The sequence below is a fragment of the Arachis stenosperma genome, chromosome 5 (genome assembly GCF_014773155.1).
Source record: "Arachis stenosperma cultivar V10309 chromosome 5, arast.V10309.gnm1.PFL2, whole genome shotgun sequence".
NCBI lineage: Eukaryota > Viridiplantae > Streptophyta > Magnoliopsida > Fabales > Fabaceae > Arachis > Arachis stenosperma.
In genome coordinates, this window is record NC_080381.1 from 28,548,306 (window position 1) to 28,565,804 (window position 17,499).

The 17,499-nt window shown below is 35.8% G+C and overlaps 1 protein-coding gene across 1 annotated transcript; it reads left to right on the forward strand.

Moving 5' to 3' along the window:
* Positions 1–10,849: 10,849 nt before the first annotated feature.
* On the forward strand, positions 10,850–14,748 carry LOC130983131 (putative potassium transporter 12). The gene is made up of 6 exons (XM_057907311.1): positions 10,850–11,008; positions 11,941–12,201; positions 12,590–12,642; positions 12,752–12,866; positions 13,184–13,438; positions 13,670–14,748. Exons 1-6 carry the CDS (start codon positions 10,960–10,962, stop codon positions 14,686–14,688), a joined length of 1,752 nt encoding a protein of 583 aa, XP_057763294.1. The 5' UTR covers positions 10,850–10,959; the 3' UTR covers positions 14,689–14,748.
* The last annotated feature ends 2,751 nt before the right edge of the window (positions 14,749–17,499 follow it).

Genomic DNA, 17,499 nt, shown 5'->3' on the forward strand with positions numbered 1-17,499 from the left:
CATTAATGATTGTGAAGAACCCTAACCCCAAAAATGGCATGTAAAATATTCCTTGTATTATTTATGACTATGAGTACTCGAATCTTACTCTGAAGAACATTCTTTTCTTGGTGAAAAAACTATTATTCCTCTATTGAAGTTGCTTTCAGTACTTGCTGTCAGAGGATGACCACTGTTCTTGTAATGCAACAAGTGAGAAGAGCAAAAAAGGGTAATTACCACTAAACTATTTGCTCATTTTATTATTATTATTATTATTAGTTAGGGTAATTTTCTCTATTAGTAACATGTCCTCTCTGTGTTGTTGCTATTAATTTTCTTCATGCACAATGTCTTCTAAAGCTATCACAATGGCACCTGTTTTAATTATTTTTTCATTATTATATATATATATATTATTACAGAGAATACAACTACCCCACTTGCCGTAAATCCTCTTTTGAGAAAGTCTTCTAGTAAGCTTGTAGGAAAAAAGAAATGCAATTTTAATTGTTCAAACCGCCGGGTAAAAAGAAGACTTGAACCCATTGAAGTTTCAATATCTTCAAGTAGTAATGATAAGAATGACACATCAAATACATCCAATGACAATCTTGATGGACTGGTAATCTCTCAACACAATGAAAGGGACAACGAGAACACCTCGTCAAGTGATGAATCAGTCAGTAAATTTTCTTCGGAAGAAGATGTCAATGCTCTTAGCCCTAGTGACCGGCTTGCTTCTCAGGTATTTTTATATATTTTCATATTGAAATAACATCATCTTAAAGAACTTACATGGTGATGATACTTCTCATGCTGAGTCCCCTTTTTATTACCTTTGTCCTCATTTCACTTTTTGATTTAGGTCACTGTGACTCCTACCATTTCTTTGATCGTGCCTAATACTGAAAATATGATGGCTGCCACATCTAATAAGCCTATACCCAAAACCAAAGCAAATAAGGTATGACATGTCATTTAGCCTGATGGTTGGTATCTCTTCCTTGTATCTTCTTTATTTTTATGTTAACATTTGCTTTTGCATTTTTGTCTAGCTTCAAAATTCTGAAATCCCCCCAAGTGAGCGGTCAGAAAAATAAATACCCATCACTTCCATCCATGCTCAAATCCCTAATGTGGTGAATGATTTATTGGCTGATTTAGAAAGTCTAAATGAAGCATATGCATGTAGCATGGATACACAGAAGGCCATAGTTGAATCTTGTTCTACCATTCAAAGTCACCCTTCAACAGAGCAGCCCCATACTACACCTCCCACAACCAAGATTGTTGACAGTTCCATCCTGCTTCCATTAAGCCAATAACTCAATGTCATTCTATCCAAACCTGTTTTGACACTTGCTACGGATCCGCAGTTTAAGGCTCAACTTTCTGATATTCTTCAAATTTTTTCAAATACACCACATCCTGAGACTGTTGATCCTTTGTTGGCTCACTTGCGAAAAGTTTATGAGGATCTTTATGCCAAATTTCCAGATTCTCAGGCAGCCATCTCATCGTGTCAACAATTAACTGAATCTCTTTCTAAATTGAAACAAGACACATCCTCTTTTGAGGCTGTCAAAGCTACCCTGGCTACCCATATTACAAAAGCTAAAGATCGGGCTCATGAGCTATCTGAGGAGATTCGAGACTTAGAACAACAGCTGGCTGTCAAGAGAGGAGCAAAAAGTAGGCTGGACGCTGCTTTGATAAAAAATGAGGCTCATTTTGCCAAAGCAAGTAGCATGCTTGACAGTAGCAATGCAGCTTTACAGTCACTTGCAGAGAAGATGCCCTTCTCACAGGAAGCTGCCAAAGAAGCCAGGAACTTCCAAACCGCTCTCCAAGCTGAAGTTATTCGCTTGAAGGAGATCTTTAAAACCTAGTCTTGCATTTTTTGTGTGAACCTTTGTGATTTTAATATGTGTCTGCAATCTTCACTTTTTGAACCTTTAGAATTTTATTTATTATTCGCTTTTGAATGCACTCTATCCTTATTTTGGAGCTTGGACACTTGCTATTTTTCTTTCTTTGGACACTTTCAACTGGATATTTTCGTGTCCTTAAACATGTGGAATGTTTATCTCATGTATGCCTGGCCTATATACCTTTAAATATTTGTCATTTATTGAAGGAATTCTTCTTCCTGATCCGATTTCAATACTCTTATAGGCATTTCCAGAATAAACTTTGTCAACTACATAAGGTCCTTCCTAAGTTGGAGACCACTTACCATAAGTTTTTGACTTTTTTCTATAGGCAAAATTGTTTTTCACACTAAATCTCCAACTGCAAATGTCTTTGCTTTAACACGGCGGTTGTATGATTTTGACATAATCTCTTTTTGTCGAATCACCCGCTCTAAAGCTCTCAACCTTTCGTCATCTAGTTCATTGAGCTCATCATGCAAAGAATTCCAATAATCTACTACAGGTATCTCGTCTTGTCTAGCCACCCTTATACTTTGCAGATTAATATCAATTGGCAACACCGCATCATGACCGTAAACTAACTTATACGGGGTGGTTCTAGTAGAACCTCTTGGAGAATTTCGGTAAGCCCAAAGAACTCGACTGAGAGTTTGGTGCCAATTTCTTGGCTGCCTTCCAATGTGTTTTTTAATTAATGCAATTAAAATTTTATTCGCTGCCTCCACTTATCCATTGGCTTGGGCATAATATGGTGTAGAAGAAAGCATTTTTATATTCCTAGATTTGGCATATTCCATGACCTTTTTCCCAATAAACATGGTTCCTTGATCAGTGGTAATTGACTGAGGAATTCCAAACCTATGCATAATATGTTCCTCAATAAAATCTATTATTTCATCGTGAGTCACCTCCCTCAGATGGATAGCCTCTACCCATTTAGAAAAATAATCAACACCAACCAAAATGAACTTATGACCTTTAGAAGAAGGTGGGTGAATCTGTTCGATAAGATCTAGAGCCCAACCTCTAAATGGCCATGGCTTAATTATAACATGCAGTTCTGACGTTGGAATATGTTGAAGGCTTCCATGTTTTTGGCATTCTTCACATGATCCGGCATAATTCATACAGTCTCTTTGAATAGTTGGCCAATACAATCTTCTCCTATTTATCACTCACTTCATTTTTTTCCCTGATTGATGGGCACCACAAATTCCTTCGGGCACTTCGGCAAGAGCTAAATACGCTTCTTTTTCTCCCAAACATATCAAGAGGTTTCCATCAACAGATTTCTTAAACAAGACATTACTTATTAGAACATAACTTTGAGCCCTATATTTAAGTTTTCTATCGACACTAAGACTTGGATTTTTTAAATATTTCACAATTGGTACTCTCCAATCTTCTGGGTCTAGTTTTTCTAATGACAACACTTCTCTTTCTCTCAAAGGCATAAATATGTCCTTTATCCTTACCAATTTTTCTAGTGTTGAGGGCTTGATCTTATATCTTGAAGTAATTTGGGCTAATTCATTTGCTTCTTGATTTAACTCCCTTGGAACATGCCTTACAATGACATTATCAAATTTACTCAACAACTCTATAGCCACATTGAAAACTTTCTTAAATTTTCACTAACACACCTATATTCAAGTGATACTTGATGGACTACGAGCTGTGAATCTCCAAAAATTTCCACATTTTTAACTTTTTTTCTAATAATAATTCCAGTCCCATTATTAATGCTTCATACTCTGCCTCATTGTTGGAACATGAATAATTTAATTCAAAGAAGAATTTACTTGGCTCGCCACTTGGAGAAATAATTAAAATTCCTATACCAACACCACCCTTATGGCATGAACCGTCAAAATATAATTTCCAAGGCACCAAACCAACGAAACCCAGTAAACTCTCATCAATGTCAATACAAGGATGATCAACCAGGAAATCAGCTAGAACCTGACCCTTAACAGCTCTTGCAAGAACAAAATGTAAAGAAAATTCCGTTAAGGCCAGCATCCAATTTCCTAGTCTACCATGCAATATTGGAGAAGACAACATATATTTAAGAACATCAAACTTAGAAATTACATAAATATTCCTAGGAATTAAATAGTACTTAAGTTTTAAACAAGAAAAATATAAAGTTAAACAAAGTTTCTCAATTGGAGAATAACGGCTTTCAACATCATTTAGCACACGACTTAGATAATAAATCACTCTTTCATTGCCATTCTCATCTTCTTGAGCTAGCATTCCACCAATTGTTACTTCAGAAGTTGACACGTAAAGTTTTAGAGGTGCTCCGTGCCTTGGAGGTGTCATAATAGGAGGATTAGTCAAATACTGCTTAATGTTGTCAAAAGCTTCTTGATGCTCTGTTTTCCATTGAAACTCTTCCTCTTTTTTCAACTTGATTAGAGGCGCAAAAACCTTGGTTTTTCTTGACAGATTGGAAATGAACCTTCTGAGGTAATTGACCTTCCCTAAAAATACTTTTAGTTGCTTTTTGTTAGCTGGAGGAGGAGCCTCTAAGATAGCCTTTGCCTTATTTTTGTCAATTTTAATCCCTTTTTTCTGCACCAGGAAACCAAGAAAATTCCCTTGCTGTTCTTATAAACTTAGCCTTGAGAAGTCTTTCAATCTCTTCTTAAATCTTCTACACGACTTCAAGAGCAAATCTCCTTGGTGGCTGCTTGACAGGTTTAACATTGGCTTTCAATGGCAATTGATGTTCTACTAATTCACGACTCAAGCTTGGCATCTCTGCATAATCCCATGCAAAACAGTCACAATATTCCTTCAAAATCTCCACCATTTCTTTTTTGAAATCATCAGGCAGCATCTTGCTCACATATGTTGGTCTAGGATAGTCGCCGTTACCAATATTTACTTCCTCCAAAGGATCCTGCACTTTAACCTTTTTTACAGTGTCAGTGTTATTTTTTTCAAAACCTAGAGGACCATAATCATATATACAATCATAAGGTACACTGTCAATGCACCCTTCTCTGTCTGCCATATAGGCTGACAGCCAAGCCAGTTGGCTCGTCAAGCTCATCTAAGTTTCTCCTGAGGTCGTATCCGCCCCGGCCCTAGGGACCAAAATAAAACCATTCATATCTATTTTGCACATCTCAATATTTTCAGGATTAAATGCATTGGTGTCAACTGTCAGCGACTTGACTCCAGGATTATACATCCTGAACTCCACATGCATCTCATCATAGTAACAGGTACTGTTGTCAGCAAGAACTTCTTCCACTCCTCCATCTTCATTCCAGAAAATCAATTTTTGATGTAAAGTGGATGGAATAGCGCCCATTCCATGAATCCAATCATGTCCCAAAAGCAAGTTAAAACTAGCCTTTGAAGGAACCACAACAAATAGAGTTGGCCTATTGACAGAACCAACCTCAATTGACAGCAGAACCACACCTCTAACAGAAGAAGTCTTTCCATTAAAATATGTTACCCTAATGCTACTTTTAATCAGATCTTTTTCAGTTTTTCCAAGCCTTCCCGTCATTCTTTCAGGCATGAGATTAACAGCAGCTCCTCCGTCAACCAAAATCTTATGACTATCCTTCCATCAACACGAGCCTTGATATGAAGTGGACGCAAGTGTTCCTTATCATTTTTAGTAGGCTTCTCAAATAATCCTCCACCACACATATTGTCATCTAGCAATAAGCATTCGCTTTCAGGGAAGACATCATAACAATCATCTTCTAATGACTCTACTTCCTAGACTTGACTATACTCCTCAGGCAGTATTGACACCACAGCTATAGGTTGCTTAACACCAAATATTACTTCTAAGCTGTCATCAAAACCAGTGTCAAAATTATCAGTAATTAAATCTTCATCCTTTTCTCCCTTGTTTTCAACCATTACCCTCTTCCCAGCAAGATTCTTCTTGACATTTTTATTGCATTTAAGGTGATTAGAAGAATTGCCTATTTCTGCAGACTTGGCCATGGTTGGCAAAGGAGGAAAATCTATTCCGTGTCCCTTGTATGGATCCAAAGGAACATACTCAGGTATATTCTCCTTCTGCTCAAAAGTTGTAAACGGAGAATATTTTGGAATATTTTGACAATTTGGCCAAGGAGAATAATTAGGAACCTGCTGCATGTTAGGATTATAACAAGAATAAATTGGCTTTGAGGGAATAGGCACATTTTTTGGAATATATATACTACCTCCGTCTTGTGCATGATTCATGTTCCATAACTGAGACTCATAGTACCTGGGCTTGAAAGGTCTAGGCTTCACCCATTTGTTTTTTCCTCTTGCAAAAGCAGTAGGTTGATTCTGCACATTTCTCACATTTTAGACCCATTTATTGTTTGAAATTTTGGTGGAAGGAACTCTTGTTTTTTGAGAAAATCCATCAGGTTTTTCATCAATCATGACCACAGTCTTCATCTTCTGGTTGACGGGTTGTACCCCAGTATTGTTGACGCACTTGTTCAAAGGAGTTTGACCGCCCAACTTTTATTTTCCCTCGGCTATTTTCTGCTTTAGCTCGTTAGTTTCATTTTCTTTTTCAGCAATCTTCTTTCTCAACTCAGCCTTTTCTTTCTCTTCAACTTTGTACTTTTCAAACTCTTTTGCAGCTTCCTTGTCAAAAACAGCATTGCACTTTGGGCACATGGCGATGGTGCTGTTAGATTCTTTAATTCTCAACAAAAAATCTAACAAATCCTCACCAGGACGAGGATAAACTGGCTTCTTATCTTGCTCAAAGATTCTCAAGTCTTTATCTTTAGCACTAACTACTGTGGCATCAACTTCTACCATGTTGACTGACAAATTGAATGGCTCAACATAATTTGAGTCAGCAGCAAATGGTTCAGTGTCCACCTTCATAGTAGTTTTATCTTCAAACTTCAATCTTCCATCCTCAATTGCTTTTTGTATCAAGTCCTTGAAACAGACGCAATTGTTAGTGGTATGCGAAAATACCTGATGAAACTTACAAAATTTCTTATTCTTTATTTCATCAGCTATAGGCGTTTTTTTTCTTCAGCTAAAATAAGCTGCTTATCTTTTAATAAAACCTCAAATATTTGATCTGCCTTAGAAATATCAAAAGAATAAGTCTTATTTTCAACTTTAGAATAAGAAGAAACTTTTTCTTTTCCTTTAACAGGCTTCAAAGATTTGCATACATAAGGAGGACCCCCACGTAATTCGGCAATATAAATCTCTTTCTCATCTGAATCACTTCTATCGGAAAAACAATCAACATACGCAACCTTTTTTGAACCCTTTTTAAAATTTTCTTTTTCTTTCTTAATTTGTTCTATTTGTCTTACTCTCTCAACTAATTGGGAAAGATCTAAAGTATGTTGATTAACAAGTTTCTTCCTAACTCCAAATTCTACCCCATTAGTAGCCATTTTGACAACTTCAGATTCTGGAATCGGAGTAAAACATTTATTTCTCATGTTTCTAAACCGTGCCAAATAGGTGTCAATGGATTCTCCCTCTGCACGTTTGACAGAGAATAAATCTATAAGACTAACTTTTAATTCACCTCAAAAAATTGATCATGAAAATTTCTTTCTAGCTGTGCCCAAGAATGAATAGAATTTAGTCTTAAGTTGGAGAACCATGTAAATGCATTTTTTGTTAAAGAAGAAGGAAAGTATCTCATCTTGAGATATTCATTAGAAGCTGCTTCCCCAATTTCAACAGTATATCGAGCAATATGCTCTACTGTAGACTCATTTTCTTCTCCAGAAAATTTTGTAAGGGATTTTAGAATTTTCCAACCCATTGGGAGCTCTGCTTGTTGGACACATTCAGGAAAAGCAGACACAAAATATGGCCTATTTAAGCAACCAACATTAAATTCCAAACGGTTTAAAACTTGTTCGACATTTCTTGCTAGATTATAATGCCCCCCAAAGTTATTTTGCCTAAGTCTTTTTAACATATTATCAGTATTTTGACCATGTCTAGGCATATGAACATCATAATTAGGAATTGCTCCACCGTTCTGATTGACATTATCAAATCTTAAACCTTGGTTGTCATTTTCTTCTAAATTTACCACAGTAGCAATCCTATTAACTTGCCTATTTAATTGTTCAATTCTAGTATTTGTGTTTTCTAAAAGAGGATTTAAAACTGTCACCATTTGATGAGTTAACATGTTTACTAGATTATGGTGGCTTTCATCCATCTGTTGCCTAATATTTGCTAAAGATCCCACAGTTTGACTAGGTTGATTAACAGGCATTGCTCTTAACATGTCAGAAAATACAGGTCTGAAATTTTCTACCCTAATGACAGTGGATGTAGTAGAATTAGATGCATTATTATTTCCTGTATTAATAGAATGCAAAAAATTTTGTTATGATACGTGTGAACCTGACGCCCCAGAAACAGATACATTTGACATGCCATATGGATTTTGATAAATAGGATTTTGAAAAGTTGAGTAGAGAGGCACAGGCAATCCTTGTGTCACCATGGAGGGGACATACCCCGGTGGCAAGCCATATGGCGGCCACCCCACGATATTTATGTGAGTTGCATTTAACCCTGTATGGGCATGGCCAACACCATCATACCTCACTGACATCAAGGTAGGCTCTGCATTTGAAATCACAGGAGAATTTCCGGATTCATTTCCTCTAATCTCATCACTAGAAGTAGAAGAAGATGCTGCAAAAGTATTTGACATGTCAACTGATGTTGATTTTCTTGGCTCTGGACGCACGAACTTACCACTGCGCAACCACATGCAAATTCAAAACTCTTGATTTTTCTTTTGACAAACTACAATCTATTGACAAGGTCCCACCGGGCGTGCCAATTTGTTTTACTCAAATTTTTGTTCCATTGTTAACAACAAATAAATCAACAATTTTCGAGTTTTGTTTCACAATCTCAATTTAAGGAGTGGAAACGACTCCTTTTGTGGGTGTCTCAAGGTCTAAATTGTAGTTTCGAAAGTAAAATTTAAAATGAAAAGAAAACATGCAAGGTGCCGGAGGCAAAGTAAAATGCAGAAATTAAAACAAACAGGAAATTAAAAAGAAGATGAAGGAAGAAACATGAACGTAAAAGAGAAAAAGACGTAAAAGGAGAGGAATTTTATTAATAAAAACTGAAAGAGAGCAAAGTACAAGTGTTTGAGTTCAGAGGAATTATTTAAGATTTCCAATTTTACTCTGTGATGCCAAGGGGCTGAGAGTATTTTTGGATTTCTAAGTGTTTTTCAAGAAGAACTGAACTGATTATAATATTTTTCTAAAGCTCTATTTATAGACTAGCCTAATATCAGTTAACAGTTACCATTTGTACATCACTTGCAGAAAATTTGAATTTCTTGTAACTGTTCCTGCACTTCTTACTTAATGTTAACTTCAAAATTTAAATAAATAACCAACTATCAAATGATCTAATTTAATTTAAAATAGCTATAAATATTATATATAGAAACATTATCAAATAATTAATTATTTCTTTTTATAATTTTCTTATAAAAATAATATTTCGTCTAACAGATAGTTTATCCTTTGAGATAATAAACTAATAATAACGAAGTATATTAGGTCCTTTTTGACAAGAAAAGTCCAGCAAAAGAAAAATGAGAGACCCATCTTGTAGGGTCTAAGGTGCCACTCTCATCACATGGCATCTTCCATAAAAACAACATATTAGTCTTGTCCATGCTGCATTCAATCATTCATACCATCACAAAAATTAAGCATTGAGAGTTTGGAGAGAAATGGAAGTTGGTGGGGTTGAAGAGAGCAATGCGAGATTGGTGGAAAGTGGAAGCAATGAAGGGAGTAGTATTGAGTCAAGATGGGTTGATGGCAGTGAAGTGGATACTATGGAGGTTCCTGCATGGTCAAATGAGGGTAGAGAAGGGTATGGATCAGTGAGGAGGAGGCTTTTGAAGGGTCCCAAGAGATTGAATTCTTTGGATGTTGAAGTCATGGCCATCGCTAAGAGTCAAGATCAACACTCCAAGGTGATTTTCTCATTTTCTCTAATGAGCTTGGTATTCAATATCATTGATTTTGTTGCTTGCTTGTATCCGTCCAACAATTTGAACATTTAATAATTCAAGTATCCATTTCATAATGTAAATCAGGATGCTTCACTTTGGCCCACTCTTGCATTAGCATTTCAGACTCTTGGCGTGGTATATGGGGACATGGGAACAAGTCCTCTCTATGTTTTTGCAGATGTCTTTAGCAAGGTTCCGATCGAGTCGGACGTTGATGTCTTGGGGGCCTTATCACTAGTAATGTACACAATAGCACTTATTCCATTGGCAAAGTATGTTTTTGTTGTTCTCAAAGCAAATGACAATGGAGAAGGTAAAAGATTTACTTCCCTCTAAGCATTGTTGTAGCTAAATTCCACATTTATTATCATTGAATGGTTCAACTGTAGGAGGAACGTTTGCGCTATACTCCTTGATCTGCAGATATGCAAATGTGAATATGCTTCCGAATCGTCAACCAGCGGATGAACATATCTCTAGTTTTAGGCTCAAACTCCCCACTCCAGAAATGAAAAGGGCTTTAAACATAAAGGACACTTTGGAGAAGAGCTCATCTTTGAAAACCTTTTTGTTATTGTTGGTTCTGCTGGGAACTTCCATGATTATTGGAGATGGTATTCTAACCCCAGCAATATCAGGTACATAATAAACAACTTTTTGACATGAAATTCTTTTGACAAGCACAGAGAAGAGTTATGGTGACATATTCTACTCTTTCAAAGATGAATGCTCAATGTTTATATGTTCATCAGCACATATATAACATTCCTGTATGTTGAATTTCTACTTTTAATTTTTTTTTTTTTGAGCTGTATAATCTGATTGATACTTTTTGTATTAAATTTCATGTAGGCATTTGATCAAAAGTAATTCGCCATATTTCCTTGGGAGTTTTAATTTAATGTTTATCTTATTCTAAAGTTGAAGTAGGATGTTGTTAAGAAAATATAGTTTGTTTTGCAGCTTAATTTTAACCATGATACTTCTTTATTTGTTGCAGTGATGTCTGCCATAAGTGGGCTGCAAGGTGAAATACATGGGTTTGGTACAAGTGGGTATATTTTCCTTTTCTTTCTAATAATTTAATTTTTTTTTTTATGAAAGAAAGATAAAAGTGAACATACATATAGTAAAAGTTAAGAGAAAAAAGGTCAACAAAAATTAGGGGTTGGAGGTTTGTGAAGAAATTCCAATTTGTATTTTATTTAGCTTTAATTACTCTGTTAAGTTTTATAATCTCACTGAAATTTTAATTGGATTCTTATAGTTGAAAAATTTATAATTAGATTTTCATATTAGATGAAAATTTGTAATTAATCGTTACTAGTTTTGTTTTTTTCAAAAGGAAAAAAATCGTAATAATCCGAGATTATTTATTTTAGGATATTCCATAATTTATTTTACATCAAATACAAAAATGAAAAAATGAACATTCCAATAATATTTTGAATATTTTAAATAAAGAAAATCTTGAGGGGATCTAATTGAAATTTTTTTCCTAATATAGAAATTCTATTACAAACTTTTAAACTATAAAAACTTAATTGGAAAATTGGTAAAATTTTAAAAATGGACAAAATAATTAATCCTTTTATTTATTATAACGGAAATGTTTGGTAACCAAAGAAAATTAGCCAAAAACAGAAATAACTTGTCTTATTTAACATTCATTAATTCTTGCGACAATTAATAAATACTAAATAAGGCAAGTTGTGTAAGCATCAATAGTTACATGTTACTTTGGATGGAAATTCTTGTGGTTGGTGCATCCTTCCATGAGCAGGATGCACTTTGGCTAAAAGTAGAACAAGCATGATCTTTCTGAAAAATGGCTAGTCAACTCCTCTTCTCGTATGTTGGATTTTAGAAAGAGGAGTCAAATTTTGCAGCCTTGAACTGTTTATAGAAATGGAGGCATTATAATTTTATGGATCAAAGGTTAATCATTTTGACTTTGGATGTTTCTACTTTCTAAACTTGCAGATTCAGTGGTTCTTGTTTCAATAGTAGTCCTGGTAGCTTTGTTCAGCATACAGCGGTTCGGAACCAGCAAAGTTGGCTTCATGTTTGCACCTATACTTGCTTTATGGTTCTTTTGTCTTGGTTCTATTGGAATCTATAATATAGTTAAGCATGATATTATGGTTCTGAGAGCATTTAATCCGGCTTTTATTTTTTACTTCTTTAAGAAGAATGGCAAAAAGGCATGGTCAGCTCTTGGTGGTTGTGTTCTTTGTATTACAGGTAATACTTTTATTGCTTCAAACCTTTAACACTGTAGTTGATTGGCATAATTCTTTTACGGCGACTACTCACATGAAGTTGTCTTCATATGAAGATGATAGTTGAGAACTGGTGGATGGTTTGATATAATTGACTAGATTGTTAATTAAGGGTTCTTATCTATCATTTTTACGTGAAAGCAACTTCGTGCGAGTAGTCGCCTTTTTATGCAGTTAAAACAATGCAAAGTTAGCAGACTATGTTAATGATTTTGTGTCACATCTAATTGAACTTGTGGTTTCTAAACAGTTATGAAGGTTTTGTTCTTTGCAGACTTATTCAATGTTGAATTAGTATTTATTTTGTCTCTTAAATAACTAATTCAGTGACTTACATATGTTGCTTGCAGGCGCAGAAGCAATGTTTGCTGATCTTGGTCATTTTTCGGTACGAGCGATACAGGTATGTGAAAGTGAAACCTTTTGAAGAGTAAACCAAAGAGTTTGCTTAATTAAAACTTCTATAAGCATTTGAATTTTTCTTTAAGTTTCTCATACAATTTTCTATGCAGATTGCCTTTACTTGTGTGGTATTTCCATGTCTCCTCCTTGCTTATATGGGCCAAGCTGCTTTTTTGCTGAAGAACCCTACATCATATGCAAGAGTATTCTATGACTCTGTTCCAGGTGATATTTTCTAACACAGTGCTAATTGCGTCTACTTATGAGACATTTGTTCAACATACTTTCCATTCCTTAGTGGTGGTCGCCCTTGAGTTTGTAGTACATTTATAAATCATGTTAGGTGTACACTAAAATCAGCCACCAAAATCAGTCGCTAGTATAATATAAAATACATATTGAAATACATTAAAAATGAGTTAAGTAATACATGTACTTATATACAAATACATTGGTGGCTAAATTAAAACGACCATCATTAGGGAACGGAGGGAGTAGTAATCAAATTGGTACATTATGTTTGCATTTTCCGTGTGACATAGGAAGTCTTTTCTGGCCAGTGTTTGTGATAGCCACACTTGCAGCTATGATAGCTAGCCAAGCAATGATATCGGCGACATTTTCATGCGTAAAGCAATCTATGGCTTTGGGGTGCTTTCCTCGGCTCAAGATAATTCACACCTCGAGAAAGTTCATGGGTCAAATTTACATCCCTGTAATTAACTGGTTTCTGATGGTCATGTGCATAGTTGTTGTCTCTATCTTCCAAAGCACTACTGATATTGCAAATGCTTATGGTAAAGTTCTCTTCATCTCATCCTCTAGGACTATTCATTTCTCTTTCTCTTTTATGGTTTTAGAGTGACAATTTGACAATTGGTTTGGATTTACCCCTGCCTCTCTTATCTCTGTTTGATTCTATTCATGATCACAACAGCAATGTTTGGAAACAACTGCATTAATCAAACAATTTAATATTGGTTAACTTGTAACATTTTTTCTCCAAATCTTATTGCAAACTTATGCAGGCATTGCTGAAGTTGGTGTCATGATAGTTAGCACAACCTTGGTGACACTAGTAATGCTTCTAATTTGGCAAACTAACTTGTTTTGGGCAATTTGTTTCCCAATTGCATTTGGATCGGTGGAGCTCATTTACATGTCGTCCGTCCTATCGAAAATCTTCGAGGGCGGCTGGCTTCCACTCGCCTTCGCCACCTTTTTCCTCTCCGTGATGTACACTTGGAACTACGGGAGCGTATTGAAGTATAGAAGTGAAGTCCAGGAGAAGATTTCCTTAGACTTGATGCTTGAACTTGGATCAAATCTTGGAACGGTAAGAGTGCCGGGAATTGGATTGCTATATAATGAGCTTGTCCAAGGCATTCCTTCAGTTTTTTTGCAGTTCTTGCTGAGTCTTCCGGCCCTTCACTCGACCATAGTTTTCGTCTGCATTAAACATGTTCCTATCCCGGTTGTACCTCAAGAGGAAAGGTTTCTATTCCGAAGAGTTTGTCCGAAAGATTATCATATGTTTCGCTGCGTCGTGAGGTATGGCTATAAAGATGTAAGGAAGGAAGATCACCATGCATTCGAGCAACTTCTCATCGAAAGTCTGGAGAAATTCTTGAGAAAAGAGGCTCAAGAAACTGCCATGGAAAGTTGTAACTTACCTGAGGAGGACATGGACAATGCATTGGTGAAATCCAAGGATTCTGATAACAATAAAGTAGCTGAGGAGCTAAGGATTCCATTGATGCATGGCCAGAATAGTTCCGAAGAAACTGGAACTTCAAGTTACATGTCATTAGATGAAGATGATGGTATTGAATATGAGGTTTCGGCACTTAGAGAAGCAACTGCATCAGGGTGCACGTATCTTCTTGGACATGGTGATGTGAGGGCCAAGAAGAACTCCTTGTTCTTCAAGAAATTGGTGATTAATTACTTCTATGCATTCCTTAGAAAGAATTGCAGAGGAGGCACTGCAAATATGAGAGTGCCTCATACAAATATCATTCAAGTTGGGATGACATATATGGTCTAATTGCCCCCTTAATTACTTATTTATCATACTTTACTTATGCAACCTCAATTTGGTTATCAATTATTGGTGCAATTTATCTTCAGAATTCATATCATATTTGCATATTAGTGGAGAAATTTTTAATACTTAGTTAATACTTTATTTTTAGGTGATTTCTTCCAAATTCATGGCAATTTTGTGGGTAAGTTACCCTTGCACATGTGTCATCATCTTAGCCATTGATCAAAAAATTTTTCAAACTTTCATTAATTGATTCATTAAATGCTTTCACACTACATTGTATTTTCTAGTATTTACATTATACCACACTAAGTATTTATACTGTTACATAAATGGGTACAATATACAAATAAATTGATTTTACAAATCCCTCCCCAAATACCATACAAATCAAAACCTTCCCCAAATACCATTTCAATGTCTACAGCTTCTTCTTCTTCTACCTCTCAAAATACAGTTCAAAGGAACTGCTTCTTCTTCAACCTCACTGCTTCTTCTACCCTTGTGTCCACTACTCCTTCTTCTCTACCCTTCCTGTAGGTGATGGGTGTGATTTCTCCGGCGACCCACTCGAAAAACCTTCCCTAATACCGCTGTAATGTCCACAGCTTCCTCTTCTACCTAACTGCTCCTTCAACCGTTCCTGTAGGTGAAGCGTTTGATTTTTTCGGCGACCCACTCGCAAAACCTTCCCCAAAAACCGCTTTAATGTCCACAGCCTCTTTTTCTACCTCATTCTTCTGATTTATTCGGTGACTCATTGTTAGTGAATCGACTTTTCCGAACCCCATCGAAGACCCTGCATACTGCTTCTTCATCTAGGGTTACGCGGGTGTCCTTTTCTGTGACTCACAGGCAGAGTGAACTATTTACGAAACCGTTGAAGAACGTAACTTATCCCCTAGGCGGGAACGGTTCTGGCGACCCACGAGGAAAACCCTCTCGAAAAACCATTGTAAGGCCTACTGCTTCTTCCTCTAGCTAATTCGTTTGTTTCTGTTGTCGATTTTCACAACCAAATTTGCATGATTTGTTATGTTATTCACTTTCTTTAATCACCGTTGATAGAAGTAGATTGTTTCAATTTTTAATGCAATAGTTGATAATATTTTTTCATGGTGGTGTTTAATGTTAATCAAATTGATGGCCAGTGATGCATGCTCTTCAAACACGAGACGAGGCAGAGTCGAAGCTGGCGGACAACAGGAACTGATAGCTGGATATGCAAGTTCAATTTCGCTGCAACCTGGGGATGTAAAAGATAGTGTGGCCCCAAAATACTTATACGAAAAATATGCCATCTGTTACATGTCTAAGACAGACACCAATCCGAATAGGCTATTTTTTGGATGCCCATTGTTAAAGGTAAGCACGCAATTCTTCATGTATGATCACTAAGTTTATGCTAAATTTGGGTAAATTTTGAATTTTTGGAATGGAGGCTTAGAATATAGATTTTGGTTATTTTCCCTAGCTCAAGTTGTTGTGGATGTGATTTTGAATTGTTTGGAATGGCATGCCTATTGGTTATGAAAATGATTTGATTTTGTAAGCGATTTGCTGTTAAATTGGGTTGATATTGTATATGATTTGATATTGGTGCTGGTTAATTTTAAAGAATGATTGAGACATGAATTGACATGAAACCTGATCTGATATAAAAAATTGCTTTAAAATTTGAAAGGATTTTTAAGATTTAGCCTTTAGGGATTAATTACAGTCACATATGTGGATTAGATTGAATTTGAGTATTTTGTACAACCATACATTCATTGTGTTCTATTTGATTTAGGTGACAGAAGCACATTGCAAATTCTTTCTTTGGGTTGATGACCACATTGTAAGGGCCAGAGCGGGGGAGGCTACAAGGGGATCAGGTAATGAGAAGCAGAATCATGTTGAAGAACATTTGGGAATGGATAACCTAATAGCACATGTAGAGGAAAGAATAGTAAACCTAGAGAAGTTGCTGAACAAGAAAAGTATACAAGCAGAGTTGAGAAAGAAGACTAGAGAAGCAACTGCAAGAGAGAAGGAGGCTTCATCAACAAAGTCTAACGATTAGATCAAAATCGGAACCTGAAGCACCTCTATTAGGTTCAGAAACTTAAGAATAATTTCCTTCTTTCAGAATTTTTCTGCTAGAATGTAGACACACAATTGCTTGAAGCTTTTAAAGCAAAAATTGTCGATGTCGTTTATTTGATATGGGCAACATGGTTGGAATTTGATTATGTTTTACCTATAGATACGTATATGTTTTATGGTATTTATTTTTGTGAGTTAGTTATCAAAGTTCCCTACTAATTTCAATAGCATATGAAGGCTAATATGTTGTAGTAAGTCAATTCGAATACCAGAAAATAACAACCTTTTTATTAGTGACACGAATGCTTAAGATTGCAGTCATGTTATAACTCAATCTTTGGCAATTCTGTAAGAGTAGGAAGGAGAAGGGCATGACAATATAGACTAATGATTTGGTGACTTCCATGACAAATCATGCAGCCACCACAATAGATAATTGACAAGATCTGTTTTTCTTCTTATATACTAGTGTGCAGCATAAATTTTAACAAATGAAAGAATGAAGAAGCTGAACCTCAACTAGAATGTTATGTTAGGCTTGGGAAATTTGGTGAATTGCAACTTGTTAGTCAATTTTAATTGCTTTTCTTTCAGAAAATTTTTCGCATAGGTTTCCAAATTCCTAATCCCTTGAACCTAAATAAATCTTAACACTTGTAGTTTATTTGATCATGATAAATGACCACTGCTTTGTTCTAATACACATCAATTGTTCAGCAAAGG